At 39.5% G+C, this 25,419-nt stretch overlaps 1 protein-coding gene across 3 annotated transcripts; it reads left to right on the plus strand.

Moving 5' to 3' along the window:
* The first annotated feature begins 663 nt into the window (after positions 1-663).
* Positions 664-24,430, plus strand: hycc1 (hyccin PI4KA lipid kinase complex subunit 1). 3 transcript variants are annotated; one of them, XM_032581310.1, is made up of 11 exons: positions 664-836; positions 10,180-10,261; positions 11,602-11,703; positions 11,885-12,064; positions 12,756-12,836; positions 12,932-13,047; positions 15,307-15,402; positions 16,008-16,124; positions 16,831-16,918; positions 17,996-18,152; positions 22,367-24,430. In XM_032581310.1, the coding sequence occupies exons 2-11, from the start codon at positions 10,211-10,213 to the stop codon at positions 22,870-22,872; spliced, it is 1,494 nt and encodes a 497-aa protein (XP_032437201.1). In that variant the 5' UTR covers positions 664-836; positions 10,180-10,210; the 3' UTR covers positions 22,873-24,430. The 3 variants fall into 3 exon arrangements, with proteins under 3 accessions (XP_032437201.1, XP_032437203.1, XP_032437202.1); XM_032581312.1 differs by lacking the exon at positions 22,367-24,430 and adding an exon at positions 19,041-19,381; XM_032581311.1 differs by lacking the exon at positions 664-836 and adding an exon at positions 2,350-2,491 and having other exon boundaries at positions 22,367-22,872.
* The last annotated feature ends 989 nt before the right edge of the window (positions 24,431-25,419 follow it).

The following is a 25,419-nucleotide window of genomic DNA, read 5'->3' on the forward strand; positions in this document are numbered from 1 at the left end:
AAAAAATATTTTACTATTTGTTTGTGCGAAATGTATTTTTTATGAGACATTCAGTGGGAGCAGATTTGCAGCTTACCCCGTATTAACTGATTAAAAATCGCAGATTTGCCATTGTTATTAACATGAAAGCAAACAAACACATGGTCATCGCGATGATTAATGCTTGAAAAATCCACGGTGTTATAAATTCGTGTCAAAATGCCCTTGCATTGTTTGCTATAAATACACAGAGCCGCCGTTTTGCATTTAGATTTCATGAGTCTCCCATCAAATGTGAAACAATTATGGTAAATGATGACGAGGTAGAGAATGCATTTTAATGAAAACATATAAAGTTATGCAAGAAGTAGCTTTAAGTATGCCAGTTTACTGTACAACAGAGATTTTCAGATAAAGTCGCTTAATTTTTACAGTTTGCTCACTAAGTACTCGGGACTTAATATGTTGCATAAAATATTTTATTATCTCTGATGAATATTGTTCATATTCAGTGAATTCACTTGGCTGTCAAAGACCAAAGAACGACATCGGCAACCTAGCTTGACCATGGAAACGATCACTTTGCGCCTTATAGAATAATTTGATTGAACGCCATATTTGAAGGCGTGGTTACAATTGACCTCCTGCTCTCTGATTGGCTAACACATCTGTCACTCAGTGGAACTTGCGTCTTCTCCGTTGGTGGTAGTCTGACCGGAGAAAGTAACGAAGATGGAAGCAGCTGATGGTGTTGAATTATTAAGGAGATTTATGGACTAGCAACCAGTTAGCCTTATACTGAAATCTTTGGGCCGACGAAGGACAATAACACCGGGAACCTGACGGGTAGCATGCCAGTAAGTGTGGAGTAACTTTCTGAATTTCACTCGGCGCGGCGCCGTATCCGAGCTAGCCGAGTTGCTAATGTGGATGCAGCAGCCGGGGTGACAGCTCGAAGTCATTCAGTAAGCCGTGACAGAGAGGCGGCGGGGGATTAATTTACACTCTCTGGGAGTCACCGCCTAAGAAATGCGATATAAACAACAACTATAAGCGATGGTCTTATTTAGTACTAGCCGACAAATTTATTTTGGGGAGAAAATTGTAGTTTAGTACAAGGTTTATGGAGCTCAATAACGAACGAGACAGTGGTAAACTAAACCGAACAGTTAGCATTGTTAAACATTAAAAGTAATGGGTAAACTACAGGATTCGTCTTTCAGTTGTAAATTTTCTGCCAGAGAAATAGAAAGTATCTATCTGTTTAAAGAGCGAGACTTTGTACTTGGCTGATTAGCTATAGCCGTGTGTATCAGGGTGTGGACCTATTAAGATTCTTCAGGTGTTTTTGCTTCTTGTTTGAAAGGGAAGTGGAAAAAAACACCCAGCAGATTGGGATGTTGGATAATGCGTTGTTAGAATATTTCTAATAATCTGTCATGTGACGTAGCTTTTCCCTACTCTCGACTGTTGGGTTTTCTGTAGATGTGTATCACCTCATATGCCTTGCTATTCATTTCCTCAGATGGCAAAATTGGTTTCTTTTACAATTAGATCGTATGATCACATTTAGGTCCTTCTACATACAGTGTAGTTCCATCCCAGTTGCGTCTCAGTCAAATCAGTTTATCATTTTCTATCTAAGGAAGGGCAGACAGCTGACTGCATTTAGTCAACATCTTTGCAGAAATCTGTCCTTGTGAACAAGCCAGGGGTCAAAAGTGGAGGGGAGCAACTCCTTTTTAACAAGACGAAACCTCCATGTGAGCAAGTCTCGCTTTAAGAGCCCATCTGCTCCAAGCAATTTGGGGTTAACACACAGGAAGACATTTGATGATATCATTAACTGTGTTAATGGCTTTGTCTGAAAGAGAGTTAACCAGAGGAGTGCCCAGATAGCAGACATAACCGCGGTTGGTTTCACAGAAAAAAAAGAGCCTTTAGATTTCCATCCCATTCGCCTGTAGATATACTATCCACCACTGCTGCTGTCACACAGCAAAGAGCTCTGTTGGGAACATTTTAGAACAATCTGATCTTTAATATAGGTTTGGAGCTTGACTATTGAGGGCATTATACTTGATAATAAAATTTAAAGTTCAAATTTGGATTGGATGGGGACAAATGTGATATCTCCTTTGATTCTCAACAGAACTATTGCTGCAGCAGTCAATGGCTTGTACTGCTTTAAATTGAGTCTGACCTAATACAAATAATTACAATAGTTAAAATGCATGAACTAGATTGTTAGATTCTCTTTGTAACTTTAATCAGAAGTTATTGCTTTCTGTCATGTGAGCATCGTTGAGGTTAAATTATTTTTTTTTTTGCCTTTAGTTAAGGAGGTGACTGCCCACTGTTGGCTTGCTGAAGGAATGTGTTCATTTAAAGTGGCATCCATGTGCCAGGCCTATTAATGCCTTGTGACAACAAAGTCCTGAGGTTATGGAGCTGGAAGATAGTGCAGGCTTTTCTGTCATCTAGCATCACTAATATGCACCAGAGCCAGAAGGTTAGTGCAATATTGTCTCACACTGAGCAGTTCTCCTTGTATTTGCACAGGTGGCACAGCGAGACTCATTTTCTCAGTAAAAGTTAAATTTTTTTGTGTGTGCAGAGCTGGAAGACATGAAATTGAATTATTGTTTAATATTGTCATAACAGTATTGTCAATGCTGAGCAAAAGATATTGAAAGTTCATCCAGTACCAAGTGGCCAATTATGTTACCAACAAGCAGAGGTTTATGCTTTTAATGCTTGTCTCCAAAGATATTGCATCCAAGCAATCCCTCGCAGTTTCCATATTACATATTGTCGTGACGATGTAAATTGTGCAGCTGTATTTTGAGCGCTATGATCCAGCAGACATCTTAAGAGCATTTAAATTTAGGTTCGCATTTTCACATTGGGTAAGTTATCAAACTGTGACGAGCAAGCTGGGACACACGGAGGGGAAACGAGCGGAGAAACGCTCTAGGAGCTGTTGCTTGATGTATCCTCCAGCGCACTTGCCGCAGGGAAACGGAGAATTGATGGGATGAAGACGCATCGCTGGCTTTGAGGCAAAGTAGAAGAGAGTGTGGGCTGCTTTAAGAGGATTCCTCTCTGTCAGATTGCTCCGTGTCCCTCAGCGCTGAAGCAGACACAACCCAGAGAACCGTTGTCATGTTTGCTGCAGGCGGTTTTCTGTCATGCATTATTGTTTGAAGAAGAGAATAAAAACTGAAGTATCGTCCCGGCTCTCAACAGTTCCTCTCAGCGTAAAGCTACCTACTGTTGTGAAAGACCTTGGGGGTGTGGGGGAGCATGGTGGGAGGCAGTGATGCAGCAAGACTGTCCGCAGGTCATGATAGTCCAAATAAACAACACCGGAGTAGACAGAAGCAAAAGAGCGATGTCAAAATAACACTCTTTGGGTGCTGTTAGGAGCTCCTGGCAGAGCTGGAATGGTGAGCAGGTGAGGTTGGGGCATGCATGAACAGAGTCATGTAATCACTGTCACACCCCAACTTTGTTTCTTTTGGGTTAAAACATTTCCATTGAGTTGCTGAGACTTCTCATTGGATCATATTTAATTATAGTAACAGATCTGATATTGGAGCTCAATCAAAGAATGCAAGTCATGTATAATTTATTCTAAAGGTTTCACATTGGAGGAGTCATTGTGATTATCTCACACTAACCAGTCGCTCAATGCAGCTGCAGCCTGTACCACAGGAAAAAGCTGCCTGGGCGGCTTGGTGGCTCACAAAAACCACCCAGTTCGTCATTCTGTCTGTCTTCCCTCTTTTCGAGCCTCCGTTCTTAATGGTCCAGTCTCTTCCTCAAAAAAAAAAACAAAAACCAGAAGGAACATATGTGTGCAATTGGAAATGAGGTAATCAGTTGGGAGGGGTTTGTAAATGAGAGTGGATGTCCTTCTAAATCATTCTCTCTGGGACTCACTGCAGTTCACTTAAGCATCTGTAATTTTCCATATGAGCTTAATACAGGAGTATCGTGTGTCAGCTTGTGGGTGTGTTTGCCAGAACGTTCAACCGCAACAACGGGGATCAGGAATGTAAACTTACAGGAGACTGTGTCGAAAGAGGTCTTCAAGAAGGAGTTAAAAATAAGCTCATTTGGACTGGGCAGTACACAGCGTCTGCTGTGTCAGAGTTTAAGTCTGTGGTGTAGGTGGAAGTTCAGAGGGAGTGAGTTGTCAACTTCAGCGAGCTTCACAGGAACAGGTTTCGTCAAACTGAGCACTGAGTAAACGCACTTGCGACACACACACACACACTTCTGCAATGCATAAAACTCTCTTCATCACCCCATGGCAAGTGGCTGATTTCAGCAGAACTTTGCCCGGCTGGAGCAGAACTTACTTTGTATGAGCTGTTCTGGGTTTTATGGAGGTGTGTGTGTCGAAAGTTTCTTCTGGTTTCTTTTTTGTTTCTCAGAGGCTGAAAGACTGCCAGCCGGCCAGCACAGATTGAAACCTAATGAACTCTCTGATTTATTTACTCCAGTGTCTCACTCCTATTGAGTTATCCACCTCTTGAGTCGTTCCACACACCAACTTGCTCTTTTGCAGGGAACAGCAAAAAAATGTGGTTCAACAGCAGAGCTGGGAGACTGAGTTTTGTGGTAGCTTCTGCATTTACATATTTGCCACAGCTGTGTGAAAAAGGTAACGAGTGCAGTTTTTTTTTCATATCTACATCACAGTGCAAAAAAGTCAAATAATCTGTATTTTAATTAAAAGCGTTCCTAAATAGAGATGCACCAATCAGATTTCTTTGTAGTTTGATCTGTTGATTCAAATTTTGACATATTGAAATCTAGTAAAGTCACTTGAAACTATAAAAAAGTTTAAAGTTTCTCTTAGCTATGTATATCTCCAACTTTGTTCATCTAATAGGTGTTCGTTTTATTCATCATCCTGAACTGGATGTTCAGCTCTGATCCTCATGGGTCCGTGGTGTCCTGCCAGTTTTAGATCTGTCTCTGCTTCAAAACAGCTGATTCAAATGTTCAACTTCCTCCCCAGCATACCATAAAGTTCTGCAGAAGTCTGCTAATGAACTCTCACTTGAATCAGATGTGATAAAGGAGGAAAAATAACAGAACATTCCAGATACCAGCCTTTGAGAACTGACCTTATACACCCCTTCTGTGCTGCCTGCCAGCTCATCCTTTCATCTGTTTCCTATTCCACTTATTCATAACTTGGACACTCTCTTGCTCCTGCATCTCAAGTCTGCTCAACTGTGAACTGTGTGTGTTATCTGGTTGCTCTGCATGAACACAGAATTACCTCACCACCTGTTGTCTGAGTTGTTCAGGGATGCTCTCCCAATAAATATTGACTTCTGACATAATCAGTTCAGCAGACAAAGATGAGCGATGAAGATGCCCCTATAAACATAATTACATGCTGCAGAGTTCTCCCAGCATGATTAGTTTTCTGTTTTCCTCCACAAGATCGTTTTGCATCAATCTGTAGAGATTCCCAAGAGCTCAGAAATCTTAGCGCTGTTTTTCTTTTCATTAAAATAGATTTTCATTCCTAGGGATGAATTTTTGTCTAGTCAATATTGATCACTCTTAGGGTTCGGGGCAGGTCATTTAGCCAAGTGTGAAAGATTAGTTGCTCAAATGTACAATTCAACTTTTACTTTAGAGAGCTAACATGTAATTTATGTTTCATAATGAAGTGAATGTTTTTATATTGCTTTCATTCAAGGATGTTAGTAAAACCCAAAGCTGACATTTTGACTTTTCACAGCATGAAACATTTTTGTATTCCGAATAATTCTTTAGTGTTAACAGCACATTGCCCATTAACATTACACACTGAGTAGACCAAAAGAGAATGGTCAATGACCTAATAGGGTGTTGGGTCCTTTGTTGCCAAAACAGCCCTGACAATTGAGGCATAGACTCCACTAGACCCCTGAAGGTATGCTGTGATGTCTGACGCCAAGCTGTAGCTGCAGATCCTGAAGGTCCTGTAAGATGTGAGGTGGGATCAAACCCGTTTGCTCAGCACATACCACAGAGGCTCGATTCGATTGAGAAATGGGGAATTTGGAGGCCAGTTCAACACCTCAAACTCAAATTTGTTGTGGTCTTTTAACTGTTCCTGAACAAGTTTGGCTTTGTGGCATGTCTCATTATCCGGTTTGTAAGATGCCACACCCATCAAAGAATACAGTTTCACTTCAGAAATGTTTTGGCGACGTAAAAGAAAACATAATTTATCAAAACAGACTTACTTTTCACATTGCTCCCCGATGCTCGTGTGTTCATTGCTGAAGTTCTCATTGACTGAGAAGGGTCAGCATTCCTGCCCTAACTGCTGTTGATACTTGGACTACAGTGCAATGTGCATTCTGACTTCTCTTTATCAGAACCAGAATGGACTTCTCTACCAATTTCAGCTACTTGTTAGATGGGACCACATGGGCTAGCATTCACTCCCCACTGAGGCATCAATGAGTTCCCCTGACCAGTAGTTGACTGGGAACATCCTGCAAGAGCTGCAATTTTGATGATCTGACTCTTGATGATCTGAACACTCTTTAAAATACTTATGCTTTTCTATTTTTCTTGCTTGTAAAAAAACAACTCTGAAGTCAAAATGTATCACAACAACTAGCAGGTACTTTTAAGAGTTTTTTTTTTCTTTTCTAATGTCCATTCTTAATGACCCTAAGTAAGTATACATCTTTTGTTTTGTTGTAACTGTTATGTTGGACAATTGATTTGTCAGATTTTTTATTTTTTTTGCTTTGTACTTCCTCTTTGCCCTTATCACTGACTTTGCATCAGTTTCTGCCTGGAGCTTCAGTAGGAAGTTAATCTCACCATTTGGCAGCACAATGGGCAGCTGCTGTATGTAGCCTTTTTCTGGGTACAGTTGATTGAAATTACATGCCCCAGACGTCAGCCCGGACAAAGTTAATGGGTCACTTTGGAGGAGGAAAATTCTTCCTCTTACAAGACTGACTCATCCACAGTTTAATCACAGCCTTTATTAAAACGCATATGCTGGCCATAGAAAACAACATTTTCTTTGTTGAATGTGTCTGTGTGAAAGAACGGAACAACAGGCTGCCACAAAGGACTTAATTTCTCTAAAAGGAGGCTATTCTGATTTTTAATTCTTCCTCATTTCATGAGTCACTGGCTCCCCTCCCCCTTTGTCATTCCTGTCATTGGTACAGTCCATAAATAGACACCTGGCCGCAGTGGAGGAACCCATGTGGCAGAAAAAAACATGTAAAACCGAACAAGGTGGATTTATTAAAACAAAACTACATCCAGAGACAGGGAAGATGTAGAAGGAGAAATTATGTTTTGAAGGATGCACCAAAGGGCAGTAGGAGTAAAGGAAAGGTGGAGAGTTGGAGGATAATGGGATTTTTCATAATTTCTGTTTTGTAAACTTCTAAATCTGTACTGTTCAATGATTTTTCTGGATTCACTTCTTCAATATGAGAGATTATTGTTCCACAGTTTGATTATAGATGAGCTGAAATGTGAAAAATCTGTAAGGTTCAACTTTGTCAATGTCTTGACTATGTTTGACTGCTGTGAATAAAAGAGAGGGAGTTAAAGACCTGTCCCCAACATTTATCCCATCTCTTGTCTCAATCTAAGAACATTTCCTTTTCTTCACATGTTTTTACATCGAAGGACTTCTCCCTCCCACTTGCTTTCTCTGTGACTGCATCACCAGACACACCAAACATGGTCTTGGTTGCTGCATTCAGCTGCTAATTTAGCCTTGTGCTTGTTATTGCATAGCTTAGACAAGACACAGGCACAATACAGCCTTGAATGAAAACAGATAATTCATCCAAGGGACAGAGTTGTCCCTGTACTTAAAATAAGTTTCCTTGTCTTTAGCTCACACTTTAAAAAATATTGGATACCTTTTTCATGATTTGTTATGCCATCAGCATTTGGATTTAACCAATGCCTTTCATCTGAATACCACTATTTTCTATTTAAATTTGAATTGAACATGAATTTCTCTTATTCAGATCACCTTGAGTAAAAAGTACAAAAAATTTGTGGTATGTTGATATTTACACAAAAAATGTGACTATTAATTAAACACTATGCATGACCCACTTATCTCAAAACTTAAATTTTGTTTTTACTCAAAATATCTAATATTTGCTATCCAATAATTCCTCACATTTAAAGTGCTATAAATGAGACATCAGAAAAAGTTCACAAGTCACCAGAGTTTTTTTTTTTTAAGTTTTTGTAACAGGATTGCTCCGGTCCACCCCTACCTGACCTGTTTTGGCAGTAATGGGCACTCTTCCACATTCCTCTCATGTACAAGAAAGATAATTGGCTTTTTTAAAAGTCATATCATGGACTCTAGGAGATTGCTGCCCATTACTAGTATTAAACTTTATGCTTTCATAGTACAGTTAGAATGCTAAGAGGCTGGTTCAGCATGTAGTTTTAGAAACAGACTACATGGTAGCAACATGAGAAGAAAGCCTGGCTATTTTTAACCAACTTGGATTCCCACTGTTACTCTAAAATGACTAGATTGATGACATCCTGTGCAGTAATTATGTTCAGTTAGAAACTTAGACTAAAATGCAAATCTTTTAAAACAAGCTACTTTTTTGAGTGGCAGTGTCTTATTTCTTATCTAATTTAATTTAAATTCCCTTAAATTAAGCTAAACTGGCAAACCTGGCAAAACTGGCTTTGATTTTAAACGAACTGACAAACACACTCCCCTATAATCTTTTTTCTCTCATTTATGTCTGTGTATTGTAAATGTGATGGATGATCTTATAATTGTGATATTAGTGTGTTGTGTAAGCGGCATTAAGAATTGATTTTTTGTTTTGAGTGAAAGGAATAGATCATGTTATGGGTTTTGGGTTTAAATCTTTGTATTTATACTCTGAAACTGAATTTGTAGTAGCTTCAGGTAAGAAGACTCTTCTGTTAGCCTACACTGGTATGTTTGTAGCATTTTGGTTTGCTTTGGTTTGTATTTTCACTTGCTTATTATGTAAATACTGTACATTTCTGTTAATTACTCTGTACAAACAGCATTATCTTTTTAAAGGTGATGGGTGGATTTGCTTTATATTTTCAGGCTCCACTGTTGCAACTGTTTTATGTTTTTCTTTATTTTATAGCCTAAAATAAAGTGATGACAAATAATCCATATTCCAGTGGATACTTATCAAAAATAATAAATTGTACCACAAAAAGTGAAGGTGCAGACTTTTGTTTTGTTCCTCTGTAAACAACGTCTACAGATTACTTCATTTGCGAATCTGCCAGTGCACTGGAGTTGATTAATAAATTATTTTAGCCAGAGGAACACCTCATACATTATGAATATCCTCTATCAATCTTAATTCTGTGACATCATTGAGTTTTAAGCAACCAAACTGAACAGCTGTTAACCTGTAAAGAAATTCTGCTATGTCATCATCATTTTAGTTTGTTTTTTTTTTTCTTTTAGCGCTGGCTGTGACAAGTTTGACTGAAACACTACAAAGCTTCATTTCTCATTTTAAAAATTACATTTAAGGGGGAAACTCACTTATGTAGAGTCGTGCAGAGGAAGAGTGCTTAATGGTGTTTCTTTTAAAACTAAGCTTGATGCACACACCATAAATGCACTGGGGGGGGATGTTTTGTGCAGAAACTCTTAAGTGCCTTTTTCAATGTAGCAGAAAATAATGATGAGGCTTTAAGTAGAGATGAAAAGAGTGGGATTTCTTTCAGATAAAAATATATAAATTGACACATAGACACACATCCACTTTTTCTCTCTTCAGAGACATCCAACCTGTACAGCTTGTTCAGCAACATTTTTTTTTTTATTTCTCTCAGCAGTGGTGTCAGCCAGGGTATTCTGTGTGGGTGATGTTAGATTTACAAGCCTAAGTTGAGAAGGTGCTCGTTGCAGAGGTGTTTGTCTGGAGAGGGATGAGAGGCAGGCAAGAGAAAAGCAAAAGGATGGAGAGACTTGTACTTCTTTGAAGTGGTGCAGCCCCCGAGCATGTACATTCACTGTTTGCTATTTTTATTTGAGTATTTTTATCAGGAGGATGTTGAATAATAGAAGATTCCTCCACGTATGTGTGTGTGTGAATCAATACGAACCATATCTATGTATAAATAGTTTGTGTATTTAATCTGTATTTTTGTCTTTCTTAGGTAGAAGCGACTCCACTGCAGATGAGGGAACATGTTGGCAATGGACCAAGGAGTGGTGGAGGAATGGCTGTCCGAATTTAAGGTAGGACTTTATTCTGAGTACGAAGTCTGAAACGTCCTTCACCCATCATCTGCATGCGAGACGTTTCTGCTGCTCCTTCTTACTGGCAGAATTTATTTCACTCACAAAAACAAACGCGCTCCGTGAAGTGCTTTGTTCCCAGAGAATTGCAGCGCTCCCACTCAAAACACGAGGACTCACCTGGTACACGAAGCAAAAGATGAGTTTTAGTGTAAATATATAAAGATAAATCTGTTGTCCTCTGAAAGCAAATAAGCAGTGTTATTAATGAGCTACATTTAATGCAAAATATGTTAGAGCAAGTTGTAAAAAGGAGTCAAAATGTCACTTATTGGCCATCAGTTCCAATTTCTTGTTGCCCATGATGTCACTTTTTACTCTCATTAAGATGCAACAGTTCATAAAAATAAAACGCAACTTTGTGAATTTTTTTTTACCATCCTGTTTACTATATGTGGTACCAAAATAAAACTTGGCCTTGTTTGTCAGAGATCCACTTGTAAAAACCAACTTCTTGCAGACTTTGTTGACCTATTAGGAATTTATGCTTGGCATTTCTGGCCTCTTTACCCAAACGTGGTGTGTAGTTCATAAATCAGGCATCCAGGATCTTATGGTGGTTTGAATGGTCACACACATTTAATTTTTTATTTTATTTTTTTTTAACTTTCAGAGTAAAAGTGGTGCACACCAAACAGGAAGAGCAGCAGGGTAGAATCGGAAACCATGTTTGTTTTGAACCTAACCACTGACGGTACTTTTAATGCAAGATGTTGCTTAAAGTTAAATAATTTATGAGCAGGGCTACAGTTAACTATGCTCTATTAAATAGAAAAATGGGAGTATCATTGTTAGAGTGATATCACAAAAGAGTATAAGGGATGCAATATTTCTTAACTGTAAAGTTCCAAATGTGAGAACTTGTATAAAAATATTTATTTGCTCTAATGAAATCTCAATCTCATTGCTGTTGACTTTTGCAGATGTTTGTTGTTTTTTAGGAACCATCTGTCACTGGACGTTTTGCACTAACTATGTGTCAATTGTTACTTGCTACTAGTCTACACATAGGTAGACACACAATCTATGGTGAGGAAATGTGGTTTTGTGGCAACAAGAAATAACATCTACAGGTGTTATTTCTACTCTCACTAAGAGTCACATTCTGTATCTCATCCTGGGATTAGAATCAAAATCAATTGAAGTAGGGTATGATTTAAAGTTTTTAGGAAAGACAATAAAATATTGTATGAAATTTGAAAAAGAAATCTACACAATTAATGAAAATACTAAACTATTAAAGCAGTGTTGCAAACTTCTCTGTGTTTGTGTTATTTCAGACCCTCCCAGACAGTGCCATCGCCACCTATGCCGCCTCACTCAAGGAGAAAGGCTCTCTGATACCGGCACTCTACAAGGTCATACGAGAAAACTACAGTGACGTATGTACACACACCTTTTAACAAATTTAATCTGTTTGGAGTAACAACTTTTAATTTGGAAACATACAAGTTCTATTTCTAGACCTAAATCACAAAAACATGCATTACCGTTGAGTATTTTTTACCATTTCCACAACTTTTAGTCATGTTTTTTTTTTTTTTTTTTTTTGTCCTTCTTCAGCTGCTGGAGCCAGTTTGTCACCAGTTGTTTGAGTTTTACCGGAGTGGCGTGCCACAGCTGCAGCGTTTCACACTGCAGTTCCTGCCAGAGCTCCTGTGGAGCCTCCTGTCTGCCAGCGCTGCCAGAGACCCCCACACGTCCGGCTGCATTGAGGCATTGCTGCTGGGCATTTACAACCTGGTAAGAGAAAGAATGAGCTCCAGGGAGGAGCAGGTCTTCTTGAATATTGATTAAATGTTTCCCTTGCGATGAGAGCAAATAAACCATATCTTTTGATTTCCCAAATCTTTATTTATATATTCTGAAATACTCAGGTTATTGTAGAATCATAACTTTTAAACATTTTTTTTTTTCTTGTATTATTAGAAAGTTAAGCATTGGGGGTGACGGGAAGTTAGGGTGAGAAATAGAGGAACTGAAACACAATCAGTTTGCAACTTATAAACGCCCTTAATTATTTCACAGATATTGTAGCACTTTTATTATTAAAATTGTTTCACTTTGGCTCTAAGTGCTCCATCAGCAAAGTGCAGCATCTCCTCATTTCCTCTCTGAATACCAGAATAGGTCAGCTGTCACTCAGTCAGCATGTTGACTGGCTTCTAATAATCTGTTTGACATTCAGAGGGACACAGGGGACATTAAAGCCCTGGGGTTTTTGATTGTGTGTGTGTGTTCACACAAATAAGTATTCACACTCCAACAGAGCTTGTGGGGGAAATAAGACCCTGTGGTCTACGTGCAAACGCCCACACATGGCAAGTGGGTGGGCCTTAAGTGATCAAAAGCTTCACTTTAGTGAAAATTATGCGTGTTTATTTTTTTTACTCACAGAACTATTTGTTTCTTGTCCTATCTTTCTTTTTCACAGGAAATAGTTGATAAAGATGGGCAAAGTAAAATATTGTCTTTCACCGTCCCTTCCCTCTCCAAACCCTCGGTATATCATGAGGTACGTTCCACACTCAAACTTGCAAAAAAAAAAAAAACAAATCCTCAATTTATTTAAATTTTCTTGCATTTTAAACTTCTTCATTTTGCTTCTAGCCATCAGCCATCGGCTCCATAGCTCTTACAGAAGGAGCTTTAGCCAATCACGGGCTGAGCAGGGTTGTGTATAGTGGGCCACACCTCCAGAGAGAGACGTTTACAGCACAAAACAGGTAGGAGGAGTGTTTTAGTTACTGTTTTACTTTCCTGGTGGGCAGATTGTTGAGAAACGCTGAACAGCGGTGATTTTAAATTTGACTTTCCTGGTAGAACGATGACGGTAATAAACTGTAGCTAACGTCAACGCGAAACTGAAATAGTAGCAGCCACAAAGGTCTGACAAAAAACAGTTCAGTGTCATTGTAAGTTATGAATTTCAACTTGAATATTAGACTCCCTCAAATATATTGTTAAAGACACATCGTGGTGTGGTGGTAGTGTGTTGACGTGCTGCCATAACAAATTATTCATGATGTACTTGACTCAGTGATTGCCTTTGGCAGTTGTCTTTGCTTCGTTTTATCTGAAGTTATGTTGCCTTAAGGATTTCCTAAATTAATGCAACTTTAAATAATCTCAATCGGTCATGTTCGCCTGAAGGAAATCTACTCGGCTTCTTTCTGTCTTTTTTTTCTCTCTCTCTCTATTTCAGTCTAGTTGGACTGTGTTTAATCTCATGCTTTTAATTAAAAGCGACAAAACTTGTCATTGCATTGCCTTGCAAAATTGTCCATTGCAGATGAAAATTTTATAAAAAATGCACCACCGAGATGAGATTCTGTGGTGGTCCACAGAGCTAACCTTTGCCATTTCTGACATTGTCACTTCGTTATGGTGGTGTTGAGGGTGGGGATAACAGTTGCTTGAAATCTGCTGTAGATTGCATGTTTAGATTAAAGTAGAGCTCCATAAAGCAAATTCTCTGAATGGTCGCAGATCCTCAGTGGTAAAAGTTGCTCTGAACTTTGCGATTAGCTTCAACTACACCGAGTTACACGTGAGCTTTTACATTGCCATCTCTGTGCTCCTACGGTTTAAGGCGACAAGTAGCAAAATCCATATAATATGGTTTTTTGTGTGTGTCTTGTTTCATAATATTGCCTTTTAGTTTTCACCTGTGCTGAGTTTGGTGCATGTGACCTTTATGTGTTTACTATAAATGCGCTTTGAAGTTCCACATTTTGCATTATCCCAAATTAACATCAAGATAACTGAGTGTTGACGCTTGATAGTTGAATTTTCAATTGCTGCATCTCTGCATTGCAATACAGACTTTATTTTTTGCTGCCCCTCCTACAGGCTCCACAGTAACTCTGCAAGAGCTGCAGAGATCTACTGACAGAATAGTCTTGCACCCTACAAATTTGACGTGGTGTAATGGTGGCAAGATGAAGCTCATTAATGAAAGCAAATGATTAGAAGTTTGACAGAAGCTCTGTAGGCACTACAGAAAACATGTGGAGAAATTTGTGGGAAGAAAAAAAAAAGGACTTAACTGAGCACTGTTAAAGGTGAAAAGCGCTCACTCAGGTTTACTATGAATCTTCCACAAGATGAGAGTGAACAACTCTAACATGGGTATCCAGATCAAAGCAAAAAGCTCTGTTGATGTCATCTTTGACTTGCACAGTTATAAATGTCTGTTTATACCGAAGGACAGAATAAGTCTAAAAATATGCACAAGACTGACTTTAAAGAGAAGTTCCTATGCAGATAAACAAAGCAACATCTCTTCAGAGTGACGACTCAGATAAGCTTATTCTGCTAAAGTCCCTAAGCATTTTAGAAAAAAGCATTATTTCATTGCATTGTAGGACATAACCTAACAATAAGTGTACACAGTCATGAGACGGTATGTTAAAAAAAAACAACAAAAGAAAAACTTTCCGTCACAAGCTGCTCTGGTCAGATGAGACCACAGTGAAACATTTTGGTCGACATAAAAAAATGCTTTGTGGCAGAAACTTAACTCTTCCTCATCTAATTCAGCATCTTTGGAGAGACCAGAAAAGAGCTGATCACAGCTGATATCCAGCCAATTTTACTGTGCTTTTTATTTTGTTTTTTTCTTCTTTTGAAAAATAGAGAGCCTTGGTAGAGGAATTATTCAAAAGACTTGCAGCTGTAATTGCCGAACAAAGTGTTTTGAAAAAGTATTACTCAGGAAAACTGAATATATTTTCATCTGTAGAAACTATGTCCCCTTTTCCTCTCACTCTGAAAGTACAAGACATGTTCTGTTACATTTAATCCCAATAGAGTCCATTAAAAGGCTTAAGGGACATGATCAGTTTTGAAAGGCCCTTTGTTATTTTGTTAATTAGCAAACAGGTGGAAGTACAGTTGAGAGTCTGCAGTAATGTTTGATATTTTGGTGAGTCACCTCACGATGCACTTGACTGTAATGTTCTGTTTTGTTTTCTGATAATGAGATTTGAGGTGCTGACCTTCCTGCTGCTGTGCTACAACGCAGCTCTCAGCTACATGACCCCCACCTCCCTTCAGTCCCTCTGTCAGCTTAGCTCCAGGTAAGAGAAACAGACACTCTAAAGCTCTTAATGTAATGTAGTGTTTGCTTGCTTCTCTTATCAAATGTTGAAAACACAGGCCATTTATAATCTTGGATTCATCATAGTTAATGTCAACACGTCCGCACTAGTTTGCAAGCAGTCGCTGATCTGATCCTCTTATGGCCTTTGATGCCAGCGAGATCCAAGATACCACTATTTGGCTGTGAGCTGCCATGAGCACACATCCAGGCACAGTGATTTTATTAAGCTGCCAGCTGCAGCTGAGCACTGGTCTGACGAGGAGTCATCAGCTTGGATTTCCCCTTTGCTATTTGATAGTTGTGCACAAGAAGGTTAAGCCTACCTAGGTTTTCGTTCTGGTTTGTGTAAAACCCATGTGCGACCAATGAATTAATTATTGTAAAATTTTAATAAGCTCATTCTTGCTATCGTATTTGTTACTGTTTATGTTGAGCTGACATTTAGTTTCATATTGGCTCACCGTGGGGAAGTAAGCAGTCATAAAGTACCTGTAATCAAGTGGCCCCTATGGAGTCATTGTTTGGCTTCCCATGTTGCAAGCTGCTCCATTGTGTTTAATAATAATTGCTTTTCCGCTCCAGGGTGAGTATATGTGGCTACCAGCGGCAACAGATGAGACGCTATAAAGGCATCAGCACACGACTCATGGTCACATCAGAGTTTTTGGTTCAGCTCATAACAGGAATCCACTATGCCTTGTGAGTATTTGACACATAATTTAACCACAACTATGCAGGAAGATTTGAGGGTTTCAGTTCCTAATTTTTCCACAGCATGCTCAATATTGCACAAAGGCATTATTACTTAATGATTTATTTGTGCATTTTGCTTACATGAAGCAAGACTGTAATCTATTAAAGTAGCTTTAGTTAGAGCAACATTTTTTCCCCCATTTTTTTTAATCAATTCTATTAACTTATAACTAATTTAAACAGACATGTTAGTTGGATAGCCATGTTACTACTAAAACAACAAAGTGTTGTTTCTTTAAAGCAAAAGTAAAGTAATAACTTTAGACTTTTGCACAAGACTACGCTGCAACATATCCCCACTGTCATTTGTGATTAATCAATTTTTTTTCTTTTTGAACAAAATATGTCTTAATATCAAACATTTATGTGAGACTCAATTTCTTCTGCGTTACATTGTATTGCTTTAAAATACAGAATGTTAGTAATGTAATTCAGTTTATCTTCAGTTAAGATTTTACGCTTTCTAGCTGCTCTTGGTTTGCTGTAGTGTTTGAAATAAGTTTCTGTATATGTACTTTAGTGCAGTTCTTGTTCTGCTTTCTTTTCAAGAGCAAAATTTATAAAGTGTTAGGAAAAATGACCTATATTGTATTTTCTGATCTAACGAGACTCTTGTTTATTTGTGAACTCGTTTGTTTCTCCTGTTGAACAGGTGCAATGGTGAAGGTGAGCTGGGATCCAAAGCGCTGGATGACGTCCTGTATCGAGCCCAGCTGGAGTTATTTCCTGAGGCTCTCTTGGTGGGTGCATCGTTTGATTCATTTCTCCTTCCTCTGCGCTTGTTCTCAAACCTTTCTGCGCGCGTGAGAGAAACCCTGATAAAGGTGCACGTGCTGGCCTCAGTCTTGATTTGTGTCTGGTATTGTATGCTGCTTCCTGTTGGTCTCCGGTGTGTCTGCAACTGTGAGCACAGTGTAATCCCACTAGATTATTTACATGCTTTCCCTTCTGCTCAGTTAAGCTGTAATCCTTGAGGCCCAGGGAGTAGAGGATTGAATCTAGTAAGCTCACAATATTACTACACGAGTCAAGGTGCACGACTCCGGCACAATCAAAACACAACATCTCGATGCACGTTTATAGAAAGAGTGTTTACGTGAATAGAAAAGTCTGAGACTTTGAGTACAGTCTTTGGATATTTATCACAAACGCGCACACACGCGCTTGTATTTGGAACTTACACAGTGGCCCCCAAGCTCAGCATAAAACTGTGACATATTCTTCACGGGACCAATTGCACACAAAAGACATGTTGTTCCAATCGTAATGCTTTCTACCCCATGATACGCTCTCAGTTGTTACATGATCACTTTGCAATTGCCACATAAGAATTTTTAAGTGTGAGCAGATTTTTGTTATGCAAGGAGTTGTGACACCCAAAATCCTCTTTGTCTTTTGTGCATCTGATGTCCCTGGTATAACTCTGGTATTCTGTTTTGTTCTTTAATTGTTTTACTTCAGTAGGTTGTGTAGTCTTGACTCGATTAAATGAAGAAGAACTCCTCTGCTGTTGTCTGCCTCATTTACTGAAAGCCTATTTAAAATTCACTGATGTCTGTTGTTTAAATTAGAACAATTGTAGGTGTAATGAGTGTGAATATTGGTCTAAGGCAATGCTCTGTTTTACTTCAGCAATCATTAATTTGGGGATTACAGCAGCTGATCAATAGAGCTACACAAGGACAAAAGAATCATGAATAATTCCTAGAAAACAAACAGAAGGACTCTTTGTGAACTGTCCAGAGCTCAAAACTGTCATCGTCAGAAATTATTTGTATGAACATGCTTTTTTTTTTTTTTTTTTTTTAAATCTGCAGGTGGGTAATGCCATCAAGTCTTCACTAGACAGCGCAGCACTGAAAAGCAAGGAGGGCGGTCGGGGTATCCAAGTGGAGATTACGCCCACCGCCTCCAGGATCTCCCGCAATGCTGTCACCTCCCTCTCTATAAGAGGACACCGCTGGAAAAGAAACGGTGAGATGCACACACACACGCACACAGAAGAAAAAGAATGGGGGGGGAAAAAAAGGGAAAACTGAGGTGAAGGAGAGAAAAGTTCTCTTCTAGACTTTTTTTTTTTCTCAGCATTTTGTAAGAAACGTATCTTTGTGGACCGTTCCACACCAAAGGAGAGGGCAAAATGTCATTATTCAACCACCCATTTCATTTATGGTCACTATTATAAGCAAGGTTGGTAGTGACCAACCTTAAAACTGTAGATCATCTATCAGTTTAATAGGATCTACTCCATTTTTTATTTATTTTTTTTATCTACTGATTAAGAAAGATGCATGGCCATGTTTGCAGTGTGAAGCAAGTCACGCGTTTGTTCTGTATGTTGAAGGTTTCAGCTCTCTTGGGGGCAAAATGTGTTTTAGTTTTAGGAGAGATTTCCTCTCTTCTCCCAGAACACACATCCATCAGGTAAATTACAGCCTTCTGCTGTTTTAATGAGCGGGTTTTATCTTGTGCCGTCTGCGCTTCTAACAGGAGCATAGAAGCAGCTTATGTATGTTCAGATGACGGAGGAAAGGATGATTGAATGTTTGGGAAATACTGCAGACTTCAAATCCATTCAGTTAGTGTGGTCCTCTTCATCTCCACACAGCATGTACTTTATGTTATGATCAGTAACGTTTTTATTTATGTCTGTTAAATTTATTACCTTTTTGTTTGTTTTGTGTTTCTGTGGTTGTGTGTGTCTGTGCACATGACTGTCTTTTTTTTTTGTTTGTTTTTTTATGTTTTTATCTATGTGCATGAAATGCATCTTTCCATCTGTGTTTGCATGTGTGTGTCTGTATGTGTGGTTTGTTTATGTACTGTCCTGCCACCCCACCCCTCCATACTCCCTGCCACCAGAGACCCAGGAGGTGAGTGTAGACGGTGACTCAACACCGGGGGGCGTGGCCGTCCCCGAGATCAGTGTGACTGGCGTGAGCGGCGAGCGAATGGTCAATGGAGACTCCCTGCGGCCACGCTCCGACGGACGCAACCACCTCGACGACTCGTTGGGGGCCTCTCCCGAGGTCAGCACGGACTCCCGAGGTCACGACTCCGGAAGTCGGAGTCAGGAGGTCAGGAGGCAGAAGTCTGTGAGGCGAATGGTGGAGAATGAGGGTTCTGGGTCGGCCTCCGCAGGGAGGAGCCAGTACTGAGACCCAACCTTTCTTCTCCCTAGCCCCACTCCAGGGGTAACCTAGGTAACCAATGTGTGGGGGAGTGGTCTGAAAACGCTGCATGATGACTTTCCCCTTTACCTTTCGCGCTGGGCTCCACCACCCTCTCTTCACCTAAATGCACTTATTTCTCTCATCTGTCAATCGGTATCGATCGTCATTTCATTTATTCACACTCTCCTGTGTGGGTTCAGCTTCATTATTAAGACCAGCCTCCATGACTCCCCTTAAGTCCAGTTAGTTATTTACAACCTCTCTGAATAATTTGAATAACCTCCTAAAAATGTCTTTTGGTGCCTTTTCAGATCATACTTTTTAAAAAGTACATAAAATAAAGGTGATTTTTTTTTTATTGGATGAGATAGACAGTGCCTTGTAAAAGGTTTTATACAATTAAACCTGTTTATGTCACAACCACAAACTAAAATATTTTATTCAACACACAGTGGCATATAATTGCGAAGTTGAAATGTATAGTGTTCAACTTTTTATTTTTTTACAAATAAAATCGGGAAGTGTAGCATGTATTTGTGTTTATCCTCATGAATTGTCCAGAAGTTCTTTGAACGCATCAGATTTTTGTTTGGGAAGAACAATGAAAGCTAGGAAACACAGTAGACTAGTCAGGACTACATTTCCCAAGTCCTGTGCATTTCACAAAGAACTATTTAATCCATCATAAAAACAGTTTGGTATTAATGGAAACTGATAGGTTTGGCAAGCAATAAGCAGAAAAACAGACAGTCTAAATACTCTTAAAGTATCATCCTCATTGTGAAACAGGGTAGTGGCAGCATGGACCTTACCAAGCTCCGCCCACAACCGACCCACGTGACCGCAAGCCTCACAAACAAAGCCTCGCGGTGGTTGTTTCTATGTAAACATGACTCGATTAGTGCATCATTTCTACCAGATTTTCACAATATATCAGCTACTAAATGGACAGAGGAACTAACAAGTTCATGTCATCATCTGGGAGGAGGTTACTGGTTTCTCAGTCACAAACTGGTTGTAAACCTGAGGCCAGCAGGTGTCAGTCAGTTATGGTAGATCTGACATTTGGTTTGATGACCTCAATATGAGAAGCTACAGACTGATAGGAGGAACCAAAGAGCTCTGTAAAGGTAAAGGCAAATCTTCTGAAGTTGGGATATAATTAATTTAATTTCACATAATTATCGCAGTAGAAGCCATTTGTTTGTTAAAATTTTATGAAATATATTTGTTCTATTTGATGTTTGTTGTGAATGAGGTAAACTCACAAACGAAAGAGGTAATTAGTCCAACGTTTAGAAACTGCGGCTGTAATGCGCCACAGCAAAGGTAAACAAAGGTAAAATAACCTGAACAGGTGATCAACTCAAAACCACTCCTACCTTTTTACTCTCTCTCTCTCTTTGTAGTTTAAGCACACCTGTTACCGTGGCAACCGCCTGCGCCCCGCAAAGATTACGTTAAAAACATAACATTCAGTCCGTTAGGATATCAAGTTTCCAGGCTTGATATTTATTTCTCGATTATTAATCAGCGCTTCCCTGAACACAGCGATGGTTGATTGACCAGCTGTACTTGGTGCTAACGTGGCTAACACGAGTAACAGTTTAGTCCAAAGCCTTTTCTGCTAAAATAAAATCTTTAGTGTATGTCAGCTACAGTACACATTGCATATTGATCTGTTTAGCTAACGTAAGACTGTGTAGCAGACAGGCTTCAAGGTGTAGAAGTTGTATCAGTACTGCCATTATGCCGTACGGGAAGCTAAGTGTGTTTGTGAGACGGCCACGCACGTGACCATGTAGAATGGGCATCAGCCAATGAAACGCGGCCCCTCTGGTAAGGTCCATTATGATTTGGGGATGTATTTTTTTTAGCAGAGAGAGAGAAACTGAATAGATTTCATGCATGGCTACGTCTTTCTCTTCCCAGTTATATTCTGCTTTGTGTTTATCTGAGAAAATACATTATGTTATGTGGTTGTTGCGCTACACAATGTCAACACATTCAAGGAGTATGAATACTTTTAAAGGCACTGTAAGGTAGGCTTATCAATGAGTATGTTTTTCTTTCCTTATATCAGAAAAATGAGAGTAATCCTTCACTTGAAGGAGTGAGCTTAGAAGATCTCTAGAAGACTCCCGAAAAGTTTTTGTTTTCTACCAGGAAAAAGGCAAAGGTACACGGAAGGCCAAAACACCTCAACACATTAATCCTGGGTTGCAACTGGAAGCAGATTGTTTGCTTCTGACTTGTAGTTAGGAGCTAAGGAAGGATATGCAGGTCTTGAACTTACATTTAATTAAAGACAAATATCCTGCTCTGGGCGAGCTGAATCTGGAGGACTTCAGCAGAACCTTCCTATCCGTCTGTTTTATCTGCTCTGTACTCGCGTTGTTGTCATGATAGCAACAGCTCTGATCTGTAGTTGTGAACATGCTGCCCTTCACATGGGTCTGGTTTCATGTTTTACAGAAAGCAGAAAATAGTGTTAGTGTGAGAGTTTTTAGTTCATCAAAAGAAGGGAAGAAGTCGTTTGGGTTTTGTTTAAATTGTCCTTTTTATTTGCTTTCATCAACTTTCCCTTTGTGATTTTTTTTGCTTTTAAACACTATTCCTGCTTTCCTTTGGAACAAAACATGCACTCCTTTAAAACTAGATTATTAGCTGTGATCTCACACCTCTGCTCCTTATTCTAATGTGTGCTGGACTTTAACTAATAATCTTTTGCTTGGTGGCAAAATATTATTTTTAAGATGACATTACAGTGTAAAGGCGCCACCTGCTGGTTGGTAGTAAACCTCATCTGACATTCAGCCAATTTAGTCTTTAAGAAGTAATTAATCTGTTTATTTGGAATCCATTTATTCTTCATCGATTAAATAAGCTGGACAGCAGATGAGGCTGATTAACCTTTATCCTGCACCTGTTTGTAACGTGAGTCGGAAACGCCTAAAATGAAGTGGTGGAGTGATGAAGTTTGTTTTGTTTTCTTTTCCTCCGTCTGCCTCACAGACGCAGTGGATCTGGGTTCCCCGGACGAGTTGATGGACATAGCCGAGCTGGACGAAGGGGTTTGGCCGGGAGCAGTGGTTCCCGACATGAACCCTCCCGCCATCACTATCAGCAGCAGCACCACCACACTGAACCTGGGAGCTAAAGCATTGAAGAAGGTTCGGCTCAACGGGCGCAGCAGCAAGGACAAGGAGTGCAATGCCCTGACAACGGGGCGGGCCGCCAGCGAGAACTCAGACCTGTCCAACAAGCGGCTGACGCTCACTTCCAGCCAGTCGGTGCCCAGGGCGGGCGCCCTCACAAGTCTGACTCGCACTGCCAGCGCCGTTTTCTCTCGTTCCTTCGAGCTCGTTACCAGCAGCAACCCTGCTCCCAACCACCCGGCCTCCGAGGTGGGCTGCTTCCCCTGCAGCCTGCATGAGGACAGGATGGGGTACCTGAGTCCTAAGCCGAACCACGCCCCGTGCTCCCCAAGCATTAGCGTTCACTTCAGCCCCGACCTATGAACCCTTTAAGACGCTTTTACTCAAACGAACCCTCATCTCTGATCCTGCGATCTTGTGACCCTGTACCTGTGATCTGGAACTCCAAGCCATGCCAACTGCATTCGACCACAAAAGTGTGAAGAAAAACTCCCCCTGCGTGTTTTCCTCCGTCACTTCATTTTAGGCGTTTCCGACTCTGTGTGCTGTAAACCGGCTTGTCGTCTCGCTTCAGTCCGACATCCAGAGCAGCTCAGTGAATGATGGAGGGAGGGCATCGGGTGTACCACTTTCAGGTTTCTTGTTTTTATTTTGTTTTGTTTTATTGTTATTTTTGAGTTGAAGTCAAGGCAAGTCATAAGTCTGCCCTCATAAATAGATGCACTTAAACCGATCACTAAAAAGAAAACCTGTTTAAGAAGTTATTAAATCTGCGTTTGTTGCCCAGTTTTCCACCCATGCTCTTTGTGTCTGTGGGCAGGTGTACTGTATGTGCGAGCATGTGTGTGTATGTTTTTGTTTTTTTGTAGAAAACGGCTGCTGATTGGTACAGTGAGTAAAGTGTGATTATCTTAGTCGAAATATGTGTTTCTACTACTTTTATATTACTAGTAATTCCCTTCCTATAGCAATACAGAACACTTCTATTAAGTATTTTTTTTAATGTTTTTGGGCTGATCACTCCGACCTCATTGGACAGCAGTTTTAAACGTGCTTCTTGATTCTTCCTGAACCGCAAGCCACTGAATAATCAACCAGTATGAATAGAATCAGCTCTTCTGTTTACAATCACACAGTATTCTCACCTCGACGGAGAAGCAATACTTACCTTCCTCATTGCTCCTTTAGCACCTTCTTCACATGCCGTGTCATAAATGACACTTTCGATCAGACTTCTTAAAAATGACAAAGATGATTTGCGTCTTTGAGGGCGATGAATATGAATGATTGAGTACTGAATTTTGCACAAAGAAGAGCTAATCAGTTGTAATGAACTTTGGTATTTTTCATACGAACAAGAGTTTTTGACTCTTAAATTGTATTTTTTCCCCAAGGGGACATGCTTTTTTGCTCCTTTCAGACTCCTTCCCAACTTTTGTGTGATGCAACAACTCCATACGGCAGCAAGTTGGTTAGATTCAACAAAGTTATTTCTAATTATCCCTAAACTGCAAGTGTTCAAGCAATATGGGGGCACATGTTCTAACCCAGTCATGTCAGATGTTTGTAGTACTAAGGTGATGTAATTCCTGCCTCTCCTCTTGTTTGTTACTTCATCCACATGTCAAAAGACATGTTAATACCAAGAAATGATTAAAACTCCAACCATCTGCTACAATTGATGTTCTAAATCAAGCCGTCATGCTGCTCCACCCTTGGTCTGTTTACTATAGCTGTTGAGTGTCTATAGCTTGGTGGGATGATACCAATCATGTTTTTTTTTGTATGTGGGTTTACAGTAAAATGGTTAAGCTATCCTTGTACATCATACTGTTTAACTAAAGTTGGTTATATTTGCCTTTCTATGTCTGAAAATAACTCATTGCTACAACTTCTGGAAATAAAGTGTTTCTATATTTCACTGGTGTGCTCTGAGATGTTTCTCTTCTTCCACTAGGGGGCATTCGTATTATTCAGACCTTTGATAATGAAAAAGTGTCAAAGCTGCATTATAATAACTCTGTGGAAAAAAATTATTTCATTTTCAAGTGTAGGCACACTCAATTTGGAGAGAGATTTATCTGAGGAGTGCGAGACGATAAAAATGAAGTCTTAAGTCTCTCTGCAGAGTAGTGAGAGTTGGCGCCCCAAGATCACAAAACCGGCTACAGAGTGCCAGAAGTCCTTTCTGCCTTTCTGAACCCTTTTTTATAAAATCTGAAAAATTCTGTTAGATACTTAGTGGATGCTGCAAAGCCATGTAAAATTTGCTAAAAAGTTTTTGGTGAACCTATGCTGCATATTTGACTTGGAAAGTAGAACATGTAAATCATATCGGGATACAGACGCGAATACTATATATGCACATTTCAATGTATTTCATACACATGGCACTGCTGACTTATTCCTGACTCTAAGAATTGACTTCAGGGGCTTCAATTGATTTTTTTTCTTTGAATTTTATTTATTTTATTTATTTATTTTCAACTTGAAACTCACGACTTCAGAATAAAAAATAAGATGTTTTCAGGACAAGTACTAGTCACTTTTCCAAATTCTATTTCTTGAAAGTATAGAATTTGGAGAAAAACGGCAGATTGAAATAGATGTCAAAATAATTGTCCAATGAAGCAACCCACAAATACTGGTGAATATCTTTTTCTACCATGAATGCACTACTTATCTGGTTTTCATACATTGAACAAAAAAAAAAACGTGTTTATTAGTAAACATAAAAATATTATTGTTTATGTTAAACATTTAATGTGCAATTATTGATGGAACAAATTTACAAAACCTCTTGTCAGAAACACGTATTTAATACTCTTGATAAATAAAAAGTGGGTAAAAAGCAAGTATGTGACAAAAAAAAGGTACTTGAATAAATAAGAGGCCAATACTATCACAAAC

The sequence above is a fragment of the Xiphophorus hellerii genome, chromosome 13, assembly GCF_003331165.1.
Source record: "Xiphophorus hellerii strain 12219 chromosome 13, Xiphophorus_hellerii-4.1, whole genome shotgun sequence".
Taxonomy (NCBI): Eukaryota; Metazoa; Chordata; class Actinopteri; order Cyprinodontiformes; family Poeciliidae; genus Xiphophorus; species Xiphophorus hellerii.